At 44.0% G+C, this 19,352-nt stretch overlaps 1 protein-coding gene across 1 annotated transcript; it reads left to right on the forward strand.

Annotated features, from left to right (window-relative positions):
* The first annotated feature begins 7,971 nt into the window (after window positions 1-7,971).
* On the forward strand, window positions 7,972-11,726 carry DUSP1 (dual specificity phosphatase 1). Its single transcript, XM_067566582.1, has 4 exons — window positions 7,972-8,763; window positions 9,188-9,336; window positions 9,561-9,780; window positions 10,345-11,726. The coding sequence occupies exons 1-4, from the start codon at window positions 8,394-8,396 to the stop codon at window positions 10,713-10,715; spliced, it is 1,110 nt and encodes a 369-aa protein (XP_067422683.1). The 5' UTR covers window positions 7,972-8,393; the 3' UTR covers window positions 10,716-11,726.
* Window positions 11,727-19,352: the final 7,626 nt, after the last annotated feature.

The following is a 19,352-nucleotide window of genomic DNA, read 5'->3' on the forward strand; positions in this document are numbered from 1 at the left end:
GCCCCCCCCAACCCCAACCCTCCCTGTAATTCAAGCACTGGTGATGTGTAAGGCAGGGAATATTGCTTAGATGCTGGTAAGTGTATGTAACTCTAAGGAGCCCTGATTCCTAGGATCAGTGGACATGCACTGGCACAGGATCTCAGAGGGAGGTAAAAGTGACTTTACATCACACTAGCAGCTTCTCAATTCTACAGCTGGTCCCTTGACTACTGTACTATAAATGTCTGCCAGCTGCTTATTGTCCCCAGGAGCTGTTCTGGCAGCTATGAGTAGCTAGACCACACAGGAGCACTGGTCATGTCCTTTCTTCCCCAGAAATGCTTCCTACACTGGAGGAATTTCTGAGTAGTTGGTTAAACTGGCTTTATGGCTCCACTGCATCAGGAAACTAGTGCAAACAGCTGTAGCTTATGGAGAACTGGGCCCTGGAGTGCAGAGGGAATCTAAATTGGTATAATATATGCATTGAGGGGACCAGAAGGTGTAAGTTACATCAAATTAGACTCCTTCCTCTTTCTAGGCTTACTTTGATTCACATCTGAATCTGGGCCTGGGTTTGTAAATTCTTCAGGATGGGTCAGATTCACCCTGGTGTAAATTCAAAGCAGATTCACCCTGGTGTAAATCTAAAGTTACTCTCCATTTATACCAATGTTACTGAAATCAGAATCTGACCCTATGCCTTTCACTTGTCTACTAAATGCCAGGTGCATTTATGGAGCTATATGTGTAATCAATAATAATAACAAAAAGGAGAAAGTCAGAAGAGCAACCTACAGTTTGTATTGCTCCAAGCTGCGTCATCACAATCTTTGCTAGATAGCTGCTGATTTCAGAGCTTAGGAACTCACATGTGATCGCTGCACCCACATGATGCTGGAATCAGCTGACTAACAATAGATCCATGTCTCAGATTTCTGCATGAGAGCAACATGCCTCTTACTGCTATCTGGTTACAATCTATGTCATTCATTTTCTATTAAAATTTACCTCCCTCCCACCAAAACTTGCTCTTACCTCACTGCTCATTAGTGTATGTTTCTGATAAAAGGGTAATGAGGATGAATTACTGGATACTGCTAAAGAGAATGGTCACCTTGTTTAGTGTACTCAGAGGAGGAGGGCTCCCAAGCCGGCAAGCTAGAATGTTTAGCCAGGTTCTTTGAATATTAACCTGGTTCTGAATAAGTAATAAGTAATGTATGATGTAGTATGTTAAACGTTTTATTGTAACTTTGCCTTACTAAAAAGGCCTAGTGTACATGCATTTTACACAGTACTTAATTTCCAAAGACTGAGGTGCCGGGACTCAAGCAATAAAATGGCATCCCCTGCACAGTCTGACCTCGCACGTGAACATATGTGCACAGTCACGCTGCATGGAAGATGCATCCTCTGCACAGAGTAACCTTGCTTGTGCCAATTGTGTGAGATCTGCCTCTGACAGTAGAGATGCTGGGTCTGCAACTGACATGAAAAGAGGTGCTGGGGCTGACTCCAGCAAGCCGTGGTACAAATTATGCTCTGATTTTACATACATATAGTGCCTTTCATGCTGAAGGATCCCAGCTTTACACATAGAGTTACTTCACAACCACTATCAGATGGATAATTCCTTTGTTCAGTACATTTCATTTTGCTGTAGATGATTAGAGTTAATTAACTGTAATGCTAATTTGGCTAAAGCCATGAGTATTGCTTCCCTGATCCTTCCAGGTGCTGAGTATCTGCTGAATGGTGCTAGTGCCATCAACACAGACTTCAACAAGAGGGACAGTGCTTAGCATTTCTGAAAATCAAGGCCAAGGTATCCGATACTGGACATCCAAAATCAGTGGCTGCTTTTGAAAATTGGCCCTTAACTGACATGCCCAAGGCTACACAGTAACTCAGTGTCAGAGTAAGGAATAGAAGACAGATCTCCCGACTCCCAGGGCCAGTTCAAGCAAATCTGGGATCTCCTGTAAATCATTCTGTTGGGCCATTCCCAGTTACAAGGGCCAAGTTTCAGTGTATGACCTTTTTTCCACACCTGCCCCAAACTCCTATCGCATAGACTTTGGAGGCAGTGATCATTCCTGGGGTAGACAGATAATGCGTCTAGAACTGGTATTTTAGTGGAGGGATTTAATGGAACAATGGGTGAAGGTTTTCTGTTGAACAAGAGAAGAGGAGGTCTGCCCCAGCCAAGGCTGACATAAAGGAGGAGATGTTGTTATTCCCCAAAGGGGGGGTCCATCTGTTTGTATGCCAGCCATACTCCTCACCATAACCACTATACCACTGAGCCTCTACACCACTGAGCTTTCAGTTAGTAAGAAGCAGTTCAATAGAACACAACCAGACATAAGCATATACAGAAAATACCATATTGGATTTTCAGCCTCCCTTTCATCGAATAAGACCCCCAACCCAGGGCCTCCTGTTACATTGTCCGGACAGGCCCTCTGGACAACTAAATACATTCCCCACTCTCGCCTCTGCAGCATTATGAAGTTGATAAAATCTAGAACTTGGTCAGAACTCGACAAGAAGATACAGTCCTGGGATTTAAATGTGTTAAGAAATCTAGTTATCTGTAGTATTTCTAATTGGTAATTCTATATTGATTATATTTTACTAGTTAATTCCTTTCATCCCTTTCTTTTTTTCCCACTTGTGAATTTTTCTTGATATACAAGATTTATACAAATGTTTATAAACAGAAATGCTGGGTTGTGAAACGGAGTTTAGAGAAAATGTTACACATGCTTAAGAAATGAATCCAGCACATTTCCATTTTCCTCCGCACGTCCGTCTCACTGTAGAAATAATCTTGTATATCTTTATTCAGGCAAAGCACACGTGAAAGTCAGTAAAGCATAGTGGCAAGCCAAATCCAAATCTGCTGAAATTCTGATTTTTGTGGCATTTTGCTCACTTACATCAGGTCTGAATTTGGCCCTGACTCACCATCTCTGGCATCAATTTAGCTCTCAACAGGTTGAAAGCTAAGAAGGAGAATACCAAATGTATGGTAGAAATCTGTGTAAGTGGAAGGATCCCAGGTCAGGGGTTATGTGTGATCATCACAGGATTGCTAAATAAATCAGCGTTAGAGTCAGTCTGTATTGTAGAAGCTTTCCATGGTCTTTTAATTATTACACTCCTAGATAAGTGTCAGGTTGGAATGTGAAGCTCTTCACTCTGAAAAGGGATAATGAAACATTCCCTCCCACTGTCCATACACAAAGAGACAGCAAACATGTAAAGGCACAGCAAATGTGACCATGAAATCATGGTGAGGTCACTGTGCAATGAATCTCCTACCCCATGAAGATGGTATCATCCTCATGAGGTTCTCATGTCTACGAACTTGTTAAATAACTTGTATAAGCTTGTATAAAACAAAAGTGAACTCACAGCCGCACGACTCTAACATTAAAGTAATATGGAGTCTGGACTAATGTGAGTCACACCGTGATCATATTAAAGAGCCACCTCCCTCCTTCACACCACTGCACAGTCCTTTTCTATTGGTGTTATTATTATTTTCACAATGACATTTTAGCCTGATTGGAAACAGGGATTTATTAGGGGTTAACTTGGAATTTCCTGATTTTTGTTAAACCATGAAGTCGAACTCTAATATAAGTTAACTGAGTTAAACTAAACTCTTTAAATGTGGCTTTAACACTGTTCTGTGCTTTCATTATCTTAGCTTTTAAAGGATATTTATTTTTAATAAATAAATAAGAGACAAAGACAAGGAAATTATTCTTTAGTGCTATCAGCACTTAATTGTCCTCTCTACTGGCACTGGTTTTACACTGCTGTAATTCCTTTTATATTAATCGTGTGCCTCCTACTTTGTTCTAGCGTAAGCAAGGTCAGAATCAAAGCTCTCCTCCTTCGGTGACAAAACCAATTGGCACAACTGATATCGCCCTCATTTGGGTGGATTCCCCTAGGATACAGGGGTGCCATGGTGGCATGGATGATGTTCTTTTTGCACTTTCCAACAGCAGCTAGAGTGTATCTGGTCCAATATTTAATATTCTTGTGCTAGTTAGTAACAGTGTTATGGAAAAGATTTGTTGCTATTGAGGTGCATTCTAACTATCGTTCAAAGACCAGAGAATAATTAATCATATAAGCTCAGGAAAAATAAAGGCTTCCTAGATGGAAAAAAAATCCATTTTTATTTTACTTTTATGCTCAAATAATTTTAAAGCAGCCGAACCACATGTTAAAATTGGTTTAATTGGATAAAAGAAAAAGTGCCCTGAGGCTGATATCAGGCAAGATAATATTGGTACAGCAAGGTTATAGCTGCAGCCATGCCACGTTGGGTTGTGATCTTATCCAATCTCACAGAGCTGGCCCAAGTCAGTACTTGAATGGGAGACCTCCAAGGAAGAATCCAGAATGCTGGATAAAATAGTGTTGCAATGAGGAGAAGGCCCTTGTCCCTTTGGATCAGTGCTTTCCCGGTGCCCTAGCATGACAGTAGAGGGCACTGTCCTGCCGATAGTGCTGTCCTTCAGATGAAACATCACATTGAGGTTCTGACCTCTTGGTTCATGGTTACTAAGGGCATGTCTACAATACAAAAATTAAATCAACCTAACTTACATCAGCATACAACTGCTACAGTAATTACATCGCTTGTGTGTGTCTACACTTTGCTCCTTGTATCAGTGGTGCACGTCCACACCAGGAACGCTTGTATTGATTGTACTGTCAGTGTGGGGCATTTAGAGATGGCTTCTGAAAGCCAGGAACAGTCAATGTAAGCAATGCAACGTCTACACTGACACACTGCATCAACCTGACTACATCGACATTGACTGTATACCTCTCAAAGAGGTAGAGGTAATAAGTTGGCATAGTGGGGCAGTTACGTCAGCGACAGTGAAATTTTAGTGTAGACACTTACATAGTTAGGTCAATGTGAGCTGCCTTGCATTGACCTAACTCTGTAGTGTGGACCAGGCCTAACAATCCCGTTGGTGTTTTTTGCAACAGTACAGGTATTAAGCCCAATATCCTAGTCAAATTCCATCTCAGAATTATAGTCTCCTTTCCTGCTGGATATGGGATTCTGCAGACACAAGGTGAGTGAGGTAATATTTTTTATTGGACCAACTATGTGGGTGAGACAGACAAGATTTCGAGCTAAACACAGCTCTTCGTCAGGTCTGGGAAAGGTTCTCCCAGCATCATGGCAAAATGCAAGGCGGAACATATTGTTTAGCATAGGTAGTTACCACATATTGTAAGGGAGCATTCAAGATAGAGTGAACTGTTAACACCTCTACAGGCATAGGACAGAAAGAGGGGGTTAGTGGGTTACCGATCGTTGTAATAAGCCATAAATGCAGTGTCTCTGCTCAGTCCATGATTTTTAGTGTCTAGCAGGATAATGAAATGAAGCGCCCAGTCTCGTCTTTTGAAAGTGTTGTGCAGGTTTCCTTTGAGGATGAGGACCAATAGGTCAGATGTAAAGTGATAGCTTTGTGGAAAGTGTTCACTCACAGGTGATGTTGTGCTTTTGTCTTTTATCATTTTCTGATGTGACATCATTCGAGAGCATACGGATTGTCTGGTTTCACCCACATTCTAAACTATTGCAGTGTGCCACATTAAATGACTGCTGAATTACTCCCTCGTTCTCCCTGAAATGATTCCTGGGTATATACAGTAAGGAGGAGTTCTGCCAAGACAATAAACTCTAAATAAGAGCCTCAGCTCTTGGCCCATCCTTTCTTGACTGTTTTTGTTTTTTTTTTGTGAAAAGACTATTGATCAATTTATTATAAATAATTATTGCTATTATTATTCCCCTAAAAGAGGAGATTTGCGGATGCATGGTCAGTAAAACTTTGATTGGAGCATTGTAAAGGGTGAGGGTTTTAGATAATAATCTTGCTAATGGCAGCATCTTATGCAGCACATCCAATAGACTATTCTAACCAAGTGGGCACCTGAGCGGAATATTTCATTGATCATGCTGCATGAGCATTAATGATCCACTGGAAACGATGTGTTGTAAACTGCCTCCCTGGTTCAAGGAACTGAGTAGATGATAGAAAGGGGACTGGAACATCAAGCATTGGAACATACGAATCCTTCACTGGCAATCTGTCTCTTAGTCATGTTGTTGTTGTAATAACAATAATAAATACGCAGAAATGAAAAAGTGCAATCCTGTGTTTATTTTTCAGGGGAAAAAAACATCGCCCAGATTTGCTTTGCTTTGAGAGCCTGCAGCTTTGGCAGAGGACGCCTGGTTTGGCAGAATAGACACAATTGCACAATCAGTTTATCAGTTACAGACAGGCAATTAGACAGTAAATCCCCAGAAGGTTCTGGATGGCTCTGGGGCACTTGGTCAGATACAGATCAGCAGGGAACTCCAGGGGTTCTAGAAGGCTGCAGGGAGAGGCCTACTTGTTTATGGAACTGTCAGGGACTTACCCAGAAGATTCCAGAACATTCTGAGGTAGCTGGTCAGCTAACAGTTTGTCAGGCGCCTAGGGAGAAAGGTCTGGAAAGTCCCAGAAAAGTGTGGCAGTCTGGGCATTAGAAAGTGTGAGAGGGAGTCCAAAGTAGTTTGAGGGACTTAGAGGAAATGAAAACAGGGAAAGTTTGTTTTGAAAGGAATGGAGAGAGAGAGTCAGGTGGGTGGTAGGGGAAGAAACAAGGCAGAGAGAGAAAAGCAAGTGTGTGGGGCAAGACTGGGAGAGAAGGGGGAGTCCCGAAGAGTGGGCAGTAGGGAAAAGGGAAGGTAGAGAGACAAGGGGGACCCTCTCCCCATAGGCGATAACAGAGTCAGGGCCAGAGAAAACAGAGCTAGGGAGAGACAGGCTGTGTGTGAGATTGCATTAAAAGCCAGGCACCCCGGAAGGGGAAGCGAGAGTAACTGTGATTGGAAGCACCGAGTAAGAAATACACCAGCGGTTTGCTGAAAGTTCATCACCCACAGGGAAAAATAACTTTTCGGAAGCCTTGCTGCATTGGTGAAGGGGAAAAAAATCAGAGGTTGAACAGCTCCACTGCCAGGTATTTGGGAACCCTGATTTCAGTGGGAATTTTGAGTCTGCAAAGAATACAATCCCAGGCCTAGAACTGAGTTATATTGCTTTTTCTTCCATGCAAAACATACTGGGGAATGTGGACACAGACACACAGTCTCTTTTAGGCATTTCATATATATATTTTTAAAATGTCTATTCCTATTGCCTCCACACTGTGACGCTATTCTTAACACCCCATTCACATGCCAGACCTATGAGGCAATGTGAAACAGTAAAAGTGTGTGTGTGTGTGTGTATATATATATCTATATCTAAAGAGAAATAACATGAAGAGTGTGTGCCTGCGGTCACATACCAGATCTATAAAGGAATGTGGACATGAACTAATATTGTTTTGAAGGAGAAACCACTGCCACTTGTGCTTTAAAAGAACTTCACTTAGCTCCTTAGCCGTATGGGGGGTCTATGACACTGAGTGGAAGAGCTCTAATTCTACCCCGAGAAATAGTTAGTGAGCTCTGCAGTCTAACCTCTCATCGCACTATGACTGGGTGTGTATTCTTACATACCAAGCCTATAAGGGAACGTGGAACAGTAAATAATATGAACGGATCGTGTATATATTCTTCGTCTTTCCGCTGTACATTGTGTGCCCTTTAATCAGCGCCCAGAGGCCCGGTTGCTTCTGCCCGCAGTGCTGGAGGGCGTAGGGTTGCATCAGTTGATTTCCTGCCTGACTGGGCTGGACGTTGTCTGTGTGTTTTTTGCATACAAGCTACTGCTCAGCGTCGATGACGTGAGTTCTCCTGGGCAGGGAGTGTCTGCCCTACACCCCTCCGAGTGACGTCTTCCCGAAGCCGTCATGTGACCCAATCTCATTCACAAAAAAAAAAAAAAAAAAAGGCAGACAGCGAGCTCAGGCTGAGACTATATAAGGCCACGCGCAAGCTGCAGCGAGCAAAGAGAAATTGCTAACGCTGAGCAGGAGGCGCAAAGAGCCGCTAGTAGAAGTGAGGCTCCAGCAGCAAAATTCAAGCCAGACTCTGCCTCTGCTCTACAGAGGGGTGGTTGTGGAGTTAAAAACAAGAGAAGAAATTTACGAGATTCATTATTTTTAAAGCGCTAACAGTAGAAACCAAGTCACCCCCTGAGAAGAAACAAAGGAGCCGGGAGAGGAAACCGCCCCCAGGCACAGACAAAGAGGACTCGCCTTCTCCGATCCGGAGCAGCACTTTGACCTTGAAGGAGACCCGCAATCTACCCCCCTCCTCCGCCCCCCCGCCGGACTCCGTCCTGCCTTTGGGGACTGACCTGCCGCGCCGCTCCGAGCTCTCGCCTCCCTCCCTCCGCTCGCACTCCGCCCGCCGAGCTATGGTCAACATGCAGGTGGGCGCCCTGGATTGCGAGACGCTGCGGGGGCTCCTGCAGGACAGAGCCTGCCAGTGCCTGGTGCTGGACTGCCGCTCCTTCTTCTCCTTCAACTCCGCGCACATCCTGGGCTCCTCCAACGTCCGCTTCAGCACCATAGTGAAGCGGCGGGCCAAGGGGGCTATGGGGCTGGAGCACATTATCCCCAACGAGGAGCTGCGGAGCCGCCTGCTCAGCGGGGGCTACCAAGCCGTGGTGCTATTGGACGAGCACAGCGCGGACCTGGAGCTGCCGAAGCGGGACAGCACCATCATGCTGGCCGTAAACACCCTCTGCAGGGAGGCCAGGGACACGCGCATCTGCTTCCTCAAGGGTGAGTCTCGGGAGGGCTCGGGGCACGGTGGGGCGATCAGTGCTGGGCCTCGGGAGATGGGATTTTCGAGGGTGCCTCCTTTTGCCTGCCTGGGCTGCCCAACGCACTCCAGCTAGCAAAGGGCACGGGAAAGAAACAGAACGAGACAGCGATTACCGAACTCCCCTCTGCCCTCCCGGTATTTTGAGTGGTATTAAAACAATCTCAGCAAAGAGCTATTGATCGAATTTAGACTTAAAACTTACCCCAACCTGCCTTTAAAGCGAGAGCCCCTGTGCTAATTGGTGCTACAGAATAGCTTTCAAATGCTGAAAATTGAGGGATCCTGGGGGACCTAATCTGGTGGGTGTGTGTTTTCAGGGGGCGCAGAGAATTGATATCTGGCCGCTGCTAATAAGACCTTTCTGTTTCCTCACTATTCCAGGAGGGTATGAAGCCTTCTCTTCTGCCTGCGCTGAGCTGTGTACCAAGCCAACTGCTCCAACGGGCCTGAGCCTGCCTCTGAGTGCCAACAGCATGCCCAGCAGTGCGGATTCTGGCTGTAGCTCCTGTGGAACCCCGCTCTATGACCAGGTCAGTAGGAAACATACAAAGAAATAAGGGATCATTTGAATTGACAATAGCCCTTGAGGCTGAGTATCTCCAGAGGTGATGCCCAGATACAGATATATATATTTAATTCTAAAACCAAGTAAAGAGAGCAAACATCTGCTTGCTTGCATGTAACAAAAGAAGAGGGAGGCTATTTTAATCACAGAGTGAAATTAACTGATCCTCTTCCTTTGTCTCTTTTTTAGGGTGGGCCGGTGGAAATCCTACCATTTCTCTACTTAGGCAGTGCCTATCATGCCTCCAGAAAGGACATGCTGGATGCTTTGGGGATCACAGCCTTAATCAACGTTTCGGCAAACTGCCCCAACCATTTTGAGGGTCATTACCAGTACAAAAGCATCCCAGTGGAGGACAACCACAAGGCTGACATCAGCTCCTGGTTTAACGAAGCCATCGACTTCATAGGTAAATGCATGCTCTTTACAGTCTGTGCTTCCAAACAGTCAGTTGCATTACCCTTGAGGCAAAAATCTCAAGGGGAAAACTCTAGCCCAGTTTAATTTTAAAATATATGGAGAACTGTTTCCTCAGGGATTAAAGTAACATGAAGTAAATCTGTAGCTGTCTATTAGTGTCTGTGCTCCAAAGAAGGCTGTATTGCTAAATTCTGAGAGGATCCTTAGCTTTATAAAGCTGTCTGAAACATTGAATCCCATAACATTGGTGCTACAGAAAGCAGTTAGTAAACTTAGTCTGCTATTCCACTGATAGGTTTTTATTTTTTAAATAGTAGAGATGAGTATTTTAAACAAATATCAGTGACTGAAGAAAACTATTTGTAGAGTTTAGTATAGAAATCCCTAGGTTGCTATTTCCCTCAGGACAAGAGTCTTTGTCTGTGAAGATCCATGCACACCAAGAGTGTTATGGAAAGAATAAATTTGAAATTTGAAATAGCAGTTTGTGCTTTTATAGCATTGCAGCAACCTGACCCCTGTGTTAACCATGTCCTTTAATTGATTATTTCAGACTCTGTTAAAAATGACGGCGGAAGGGTATTTGTGCATTGCCAGGCTGGCATCTCCCGCTCAGCAACCATCTGTCTTGCTTATCTCATGAGAACCAACCGAGTCAAACTGGACGAGGCCTTTGAGTTTGTGAAGCAGAGGAGAAGCATCATCTCCCCAAATTTCAGCTTCATGGGGCAGCTGCTGCAGTTTGAGTCTCAAGTCCTAGCCCCAAACTGCTCAGCAGAAGCTGGAAGCCCTGCCATGTCTGTATTGGACAGAGGAACATCAACCACCACTGTTTTTAACTTCCCAGTCTCTATCCCTGTACACCCTTCATCCAGTGCTTTAAGCTATCTACAGAGTCCCATCACCACTTCTCCGAGCTGCTGAAGAGTAGATGAAAATTTATTCAGAACACAAAAACTTGACTCTTGTCTAAAAAGTGCAATAACCCTGGGGACAGTGTCTTCAGTCATTTTAGTTCACATGGGGTTCCATCCATCCAGAACAACAAACACATTGTCACAAGCACAGAGGGGCTCATTTGACTCCAGTGAACTAGGTTCTTTCCTGAGCTTGCTGGCATATTTTTGACCAATATCTGGATGTCTACAAAGGAGACAAAGAACACAGAACACTCTTTTCTTCTCCTGAGCTATTCCTCCTTTGTCTGTCAATTCTAAAAGTCTAGTCCTTGTTAAGTAGCATACCCACCAGTATTCCCATTTCTGGACATCCTAAGCAACAGTGATGCTGTCCCCTTTTATATGAAAGTCCTGTTATTTATTTATTTTTATGTAGATGCATTGTTTTTGCCTTCACAAGCCTGAAATTTCATTTCTGGAGCAACCAAATACCTCAGTATTTTTTGGGTACTGTAATCACATCTTAACTGTTCCCGTTTCCTAAGCACTGACATGAAAGCACCGGTTGAGTGCTTTTTTTTTAGTTGCCAAGGGTTGTATGTTTGCTGATTTATTTATGATGTGAAATAATATATTTCTTCTTATGCAAGAAGACATGGTTTTGTTACATGATTATGACTTTTTATACAAACAGAATAAATTATGATATTTCTATTGAAATCTGGATGTATAAAGTCTTATGTTTTCATGACCATATGGTGAAACCTCACCTATGCTGTCTCCCATCCTATCTAAGGTTGCAGGATACAGCACAGGAGGAAAGTCCCAAGTTCAAATCCTTCTGATTAACTTTGTGATCTCAAGCAAATCACTCAACCCCCTAGAGTCTCAGTCAACCCAGCTGGAAAAATGGGTTTTGTAAAAGGGTAGGGACCTCACTGAAAACTAGATTCTATTTCTGGGTAAGCTCTGCATGAATATAGAAATGATCAATAAGCCTGTGGTTCAAATAGTGGTATAAATAGCGACACTCTGTCCCTGCTTTATTAAATCATATTATAAACACTCCAGGTCATATTCTCAATTGTGTAAATTGGCATTAGCTGCATTGAAGTCAACAGGGCTATGCCAATTTACACCAATTGAGAAACTGGTAGATGACTAGAGGTCACCATACTTTGAAACAAAACAGTTCCCTTCTTTGAGGACCTTCCTTATTACTTACTTATTCTTAACAAATTGAAGGTTAAGTCTAAAATCTGGCCCACCACTGAAAGTTGGTCCATATTTGTAAAGATCCCCTCAAGGAGTCTAGTGACTTTCATTCCCCCCCCCCCCCCCCCCCCAAAATGTTTCTCTTTGCAGCTCAAAATATTTGTATTATGACATGAAATGCCTGCCCTCTTGTGTCATGCATTGTACACAGATCTGGGTGCATCTATAATTTATTTAAACAAATTGCACTGTGTTGAGAGCACATATTTTATTTCTCACACATGAGGACAAATACTGCTCTCTTCCCGCAGATTTGCACAAGCGTGTCTCTGTTGACTTCAGGGGAGTTACTCTGCATTTACGTTGATGTAACAGAACAGAAGCTATTTCATTATGTGCTGCAACAACGACAGAGACAGAAATTTTAGCTAATCAATATTCATGTCACCTTGAAGGTAAGACCTACAACATGAGGGTAACCTACAATGAAACAGTATGGGATCAGCTGAGCACAGCCCTGTGGGTGATTTAGCATCAGGCTATCCCACTGGGAGTTGTGGGAGAGATTGTACACTCAGGACTGCAGTTACTGTGCCCCCCATGTATGTCCTGCTGAGACCAGGTAATGCTGTAGGTAGAGGGTGGGTACAGGTATGGGCCCACCTGCTTCCCTCTATATTTAGAGTAATTAATATCACTAGCAATTTTAGCCTTCTGCTCAGAAGAGTGCCAGAACTGCAACTGTAGCTGGCTTCTTGCAACCAACCCAGAAGGAGCTTGGCATGATCAGGCCCCATGTCTTTAAAATCCAGGGGATCTAATTCTGCTCTTGGCTATTATGCAGCCTCCTTGAAGATGGGTTTGCACAGATGCAGATAAAAGCAGAATTTGACCCTGTCTTTTTACCTGAAATGAAGGCACTTATCATTAAAGTAGACTTGAAGTCCAAGGTTATGCGTGAGCTCTTACGGAGCGTAAAATAACTGCTGTTTGCCTACACAACCAGTGCTGAGCTAGACACCACATAATTAATTGCTTTGTAAAGCCTTGTGAGATAACTGAAGTGTTAATGTAAATCCCTTCTATGTAAAATTCAGTTCTGTTCTCTTGGGAGGAAGTGCCCTTAAAAGTTAAGATGATTGTACAGCTAGGTCTGAAATTCTACCAGGTTAAGTATTCCCCAGTTGCTTCTCTGCCTTCAGGAGTATACTTTAGCAATCAGCGAGCCACAACCTGACCACAAGGGACAAAAACAAATGGAAGTAAACAAAGATCCCTGTTCACCAACCACTGAAGTGAGAACCCCTTCCTCCCTACAATTCATTGCATACATGAGCCTCCTACTGGAACTGAATAATACTCCCCCAGAGCCTCTCCCACTCCCCAAATCCCGGAATGCTACCCACTTCCTTTTCTTGTTTCATGGAAATGCACTTGAAGGTTTTATTGTTCCATGGAATTACACCCACCAGCACATTCCCTGTAAAATGAGTAAGGCTATTTCTAAATATATGAGCCTCTTTACACCTGAAGTGATCAGCGGAACAAGCGTTCACCTTCAAAACAAAGCTTATTCAGTGGAAAAATACAACCTTGGCAGCCAGGGTGGTGTAACTGACAAAAACAAAAAAGATCCCGCCCATTGATCAGAGTTCAAACAGAATTCTGCTCCCCATTAGCCATGGAGGCTTGTTTATGTGTTTCTGGGAACAATAAAACTCATTACCTGGCAGTTGGTTGTTTTTTACAACCTAACCAGGCACCTGATAGAGGGCACCTGTTAGAGCTGCTTCAGCAGAAATCACATTCCTAAAAAGCAAGCTAATTCAAGCTGGTTAAAACTTTCCCTGCAACAAAGCAAAAATACATTTCTAGTTCTAAAGGGTTGCAATATATGCTCATAATCTTAATCATGCTTATTACAGTAGTGCCTAGGGGACATCCAAGACTGGGGCCCTATTGTGCTAGGTGCTGTACAAACACAGAGTGGTAGACAGGCCCTGCCCCAAAGACCGTACCCCTCCAAATGGATGAAGAGCAAAGGATCCAACTAGGGTGACCAGATATCCTGATATTTGGGGCTTTGTCTTATATAGGCGCCTATTACGCCCCACTCCCTGTCCTTATTTTTCACACTTGCTGTCTGGTCACCCTAGATCCAACATACAAACAGAGAGATCAATGTGACAGTGGCAAACGTCATATTAGTGCCACAATTTTGGGGGGAGATGGTGAGGTTTAGTCAGGAAAGGATTAGGTCTTAGCAGAAAGACAAGGAAGGGTGAAGGGGAAAGAGCATTGCAAAGAGGTAGGGGAGGAAGTTACGAGGGGTAGGTGTGGAACGAAGCTGAGCTGAAGAGACTAGGAAACGGGGGGGGGGGGGGGGGGGGGGGGGGAGAGTGGACAGGAGGGGGCTGGAACAAACAGCCAGTTACACAGGGCAGAGAAAGACCAATCACAACTGTAGAAAATATTATCAGTGTAATGACGTGCTCAGTTTTTTATTTGCAGGAGAGAAGCCAGGGTAATTCAGCCTAACTAAACTTCATTTTACCAGCTCTAAATGCTCAGGGGGTGTTTTTGCCCTTCTGCTCCCCCATATGCATTCTGTGTGCTATGCATTATCATTGGCTCAGTATACCATGACACACTGTTTAGCATGAGTCAGAGCTTTGAGACCCACCCTCCAAGATTCTCACAATCACAATCTATGGGCTGCACACTGAGTGGTGTTTCCAGGCCTCTCAGGATAAGACCCTATATTTTGTATCAGACCTTTAAGCCCTTAGTGAGTGAGGCACAAAAATGGTGTGTGTAACTTTAAGATTATATAAATTTGTCATTACACAGTTGTCTATGTTCCCATGGAAACAAACTACTAGGAGTTTCCCTTTTGTGAGAAAGGCAGTAACATCACTTCCTGTTGCTGACAAACCAATTTGTCTTGAAGTGATAAAAAGGCATGTTTAGTGTTAGCAGCCTGTTCCAGGTTTTGCTGGTTGCCAAGCAGAACCACAAACGCATATACACGCTGAATTCTGGCCATTTTGTCTACTTCTGAATATGTAAACATAGTCAAGGAAGGACCTGAAACAGCACAGCACAGAAAAAAGCAGGCAGCCACTCAGTCACAAAATGCACACACCCAACACATGTACACGGGCAACATATAACACATGACACACACTACAAGCACATATCACACACAAAACTCACAACCAACATACACAGCATATATAATGAACATATAACATACACACAGTGCCAGATCAGACGCAGCTGGGGTAATACCCATGTCCAAAGCTTCTGTTTTCCTTCTATAAATAGCACTTTTAAAGGGAGCTATATGAATTAGTTCAGTGACTGTCCCACATAAGTGAGTAGTCCTTGGTATCAGCCCAGCAGAGACCACAAGGTTACATTAGACCATCTGTTACTTGTTAGAAAGAGACATTATATTATGATCACACATGAGACATCTAGCTCACCTAGTTAGCACCTGGTTTTTCTTCTGTCTGGCTTCCGTATCATGAGCAGGAAAGAAGCAGGTTTTATCTCCAGTGGTTTGAGAATCATTTTCAAACTGAATTTAAACATGGTTCCAGCTAAACCACTTTCTAGGACAGTTTGGCGGGTTATTGTGGATGAGGCCAAACTCTGTAAGAACCATGTTCTAGGCTGGGCTGTGTCCGAGTATGTTAAAAACTGATGTTTAAACATTGTTCCTTACAGTCTGATCTGCATTATAATAACTGCCCTGACGGATGACTTGGTTACAAAGCAGTTGTCCCCCAGCATGGTTTAAACCAAGTTTGGATTTACAGTGTAGATGGGACTAAGCTCTGTTTTGCATGTTCCCAAACTGTGCTGAAATCTATGGCTATGGTAAGGCTAGGAGTACCGTTAAAATGTAATTCACTCCCAACTACATTGCAAGACCAAACTGTGTTAGGCAGTAACCATCTTGTAACCAGTCCCCCCCACCACCATGGTAGTTGTTACAGTATAGATGAGTCAGTGACTGTGGAGGGTGGGATAGAAGAAAAGGGGAAGTCAGGCTTCAGGACTTTGGTAACCAGACCAGGTGGTTCTCACTAGTTCAAGTCACGATTGGAATATAAAAAGCTGAGATACTTTGTGAGGCAAGAGGGAGGGACAGACAGGCCTGAACACAGAAACCAGACAGCTCAGGGAGGAGCTCAGGCTTGAATTTCATAGGTCAGATGCTCAGGGTGGTATACATTGACTTCAATAGATGCCAGTTTACACCATCTGGGGATTTGGTTCTATGATTGTGAGTGCAACTCTGCTTCATGCCTTTGTTACTTGAAATTAAGGGGTGAGTGTTTATGTATGAACAAACAGCAGAGTTACCCTGCCTGGAGCCCCGTACAGGTGGGACTAGAGAGGGTAAAGGATGCTTTTCTTGGTAGGCTAAATGCCGGAGAGTTACAAACCCTTGATTATACAGAAGGTAGTTCTAGAACCAGGTCCTGGAGGTACACTTTGAACTAACAACTTTAGTGCTTTACACAGTCAAGAACGAATTCTTCATTCTAAAACCACAAACTGAAAACAAAGCAATGAAGGAGTTTCTGCTTTATTTCATTTTACATCATGGGGGAAACTTGCCCTGCCACTTTCAAGGAAGAGCCTGTTCTGTAGATCAAGAGAGAATTTACATTTCCAGGGCTGTCCAGCTGGCAAATGTTAGGGACAAAGGCAGAAGTATTCACACGAGCCCCTTGTTCACTCAGGAGTACTTACTCCACTTCTGTGCCCCATTTTAAGTGAGCCTAAGGCCAACCTCAGATGCTTTCCCAGTCTCTCTCTGCTCTGGGTGTGAGAGGCTGAGGTTAGTCTCAGATCCCTCTGAGGGTTGCTGACATGACTCTTTTCTGAATGGGGGTTTTCCTGAATGGATCTTGCAAGCCTTTAGATTTGCATGCATTTCCTGGTAGACAGTGAATTGAGTAGTGCTGGGCTTCCCCTGTCTCGACACTGCTAAGATGCAGAAGTGGTGGGTGAGAAGCGAGGCCAATGACAGTTCACAGGTATGTTACAGCTCCTGCTGACATCTCTTCTCCAGAGGGGTTGGAGGATGAATAGCTCATGCCACTCCGTGATTACCCTGCCCCCCACCCCCAAATAAGCATTCTTGTGGTTCAGTGCTCCTCAGCTACAGCAGCCCCTGGGTTCTGGGATCCAGAGTCCCAAGGGAGTAGGATGTGTATATTAGGGTAAGAATAAGACCCTCAAGGATCCAGTAGGAGCATGGAAGGGATTTTCAGGCATCTGACATGGCTGTAGAAGGGATCCTCAGTGATCCATTAGAGAAGTAGAGAGGAATATATAGTAATGAAGAAGGATCTTCAGAAATCCAATAGGCTTATAAAAAGGATCCATTAGGGACCTACTCTTCCTTCTAGACCCCTTGGATGGGCTCAGGTATTCTTTCCATTCCTGAATCCTTGATCTTCCTCCCAACCAAAACATCTGAGCATCGCTCACCCCAGCAGGTGGCCAGCCACTAGCAGAGATGCTGGGCTGTCACCTGATGCTCAGCCTCACTGTTATGCCTGGCCTTCTGTCACCTCCTAAGTACCCTGGCTTAAGTAGGCCCCTGTTTGGCAAATCAGTCTGGGCTATATAAGTAGCATTGTCACCAGTCAACTCATCTCCAATACCCTATCAGACAGGGCCTAGCAGAGAGGCGTGAAGAAGGATACTTTTCTCACAGGATGATGATTACGCTATAGGGTGATCCTTGCCATAACTGTATTGCCTGCTTTTAAAAATGTAGGCCCCATTTAAAAACTAACTGTAATTGAGTCAGGGGACTCAGATACAGTTTAGTTGTTCTCTAACCTTGTCATAACAAGGTTAAAATTTTCTAGGGGTCAAAGCTATGGTACAATGGACTTGATGTAAGCAGGTCCTAAACCACTTCTTTTGCAGTGTAAAGGGGATCACCTAATTGGGTCTGTGTAACTGGCTTGATCAATTCTCCAGTTCCCAAGTCTCTGTGTGAGGGAGACATCCCAAAGTGCCTTGCACCCCGGGGAGGAGGCATCTTGAAGGACATCCACAGACATTAGTAGCAGTTGAGGTAGGATGGGAGAACTGATCAGGTCTTCCCAGGATGCACTTGTACAAGTCAGGTATAGCATGGTAGGTACAGCATTGTTATGCTTGGTAAAAAGCTACAGCATGGACAAGTTGAAATAATATTTGTTGCTGTAACATGGTCAGAATCCACATTACATGAACATATTTCTCATTGAGCCCTAGGAGTTTTTGCACTGCCTCTCCCCCTCCCCTAGGGCGCTCTCAAGAACCCTGTTGTCTAACTGTGTAGCACATTACACAATAATTCCCACCCCTTTCTACTGATCAGGAGTGGACTGCAAGGACAGAAGCAATTTCAAATACAGAAACATTTTTTCAGTCTTGATTCTTTGTGGTTGTCATTCCCTTCACACTGATCCCTCTTTCCAGACACCAGTGGCCACCTCATTGCAGAGCTAACCCCAACTTTCAGCACCTTTTCTTTTTTTCTTTTCTTTTCTTTTCTTGCTTCCATGGATAAGCCTCAAAGCCCATAGTCTTTTTATAACCTCCTTTCATCCCACTGTTTACTGTTTCTCTTCCAAATTCCAGGGAGGGTTGACGTCAGGGCCCTTCATTTGGGCTCCTTGTACTTTTATTTGGTGCTAATGCATTCCTTCAGCTCTCGGAATGTGAAATGAAATGCGAGCTGGTTGGAGGGGGATGGAGAGCAGACTACGGGAGGAAGTAGCGAGCAGAGAAGTAGGATGTTAACCAGCATGTAACCAGGACAGATCTTAATAGTCTCCACCTCCCCTCTGTGTGCCAGCTGCTAATTGGTGCAATGGGGAGCGCTTTGGTCATTTATGGCATTGTGTTTGAGGCAGGCCTGCTCATTGGGGTACCCATCCATCCATCCACACAGATGGCAGAATGGATTGGCACTGAGGGCTACATGCTGAGCTATTTTTAATAGGCTTGGGCTGGATCCCAAGAATATTTCACTCTATTCCTGGTGCAAAATGATCTTCCTAGAAGATGTGGAAACTTTCCATGTGAAATACATGATTTTTTATTTCAACTCAAGTCATTGAAAGAGAGAAAGCACTAGGACAAGGGTGGAGGAGAGGCAATGAAACAGGAAGGGAGGGTTAATGGGTGTCAGGGGGCATTAATGACTTGGGAGGGTGAGTGTGCTCTGCTTCCATTGAATGGTCATTGCCAATTTTACACTCACTCATCAGGAATTAAAGGCAAGGTTTCATTTTTACAGATGGGGGTTTACTGAGGGTAATGGAGGGATGTACCTTTGTTTGAAATAGAATAGTAGGGGAGTTTTAAATTCCTAAACATTTAAAAAGGGAAAAACAATGATGGACGCAGGGCTGGCAGGTTACCA

This window comes from Emydura macquarii, unplaced genomic scaffold, assembly GCF_026122565.2.
Source record: "Emydura macquarii macquarii isolate MOO-44397 ecotype Brisbane River unplaced genomic scaffold, CSIRO-AGI_Emac_v2 contig_2768, whole genome shotgun sequence".
NCBI lineage: Eukaryota > Metazoa > Chordata > Testudines > Chelidae > Emydura > Emydura macquarii.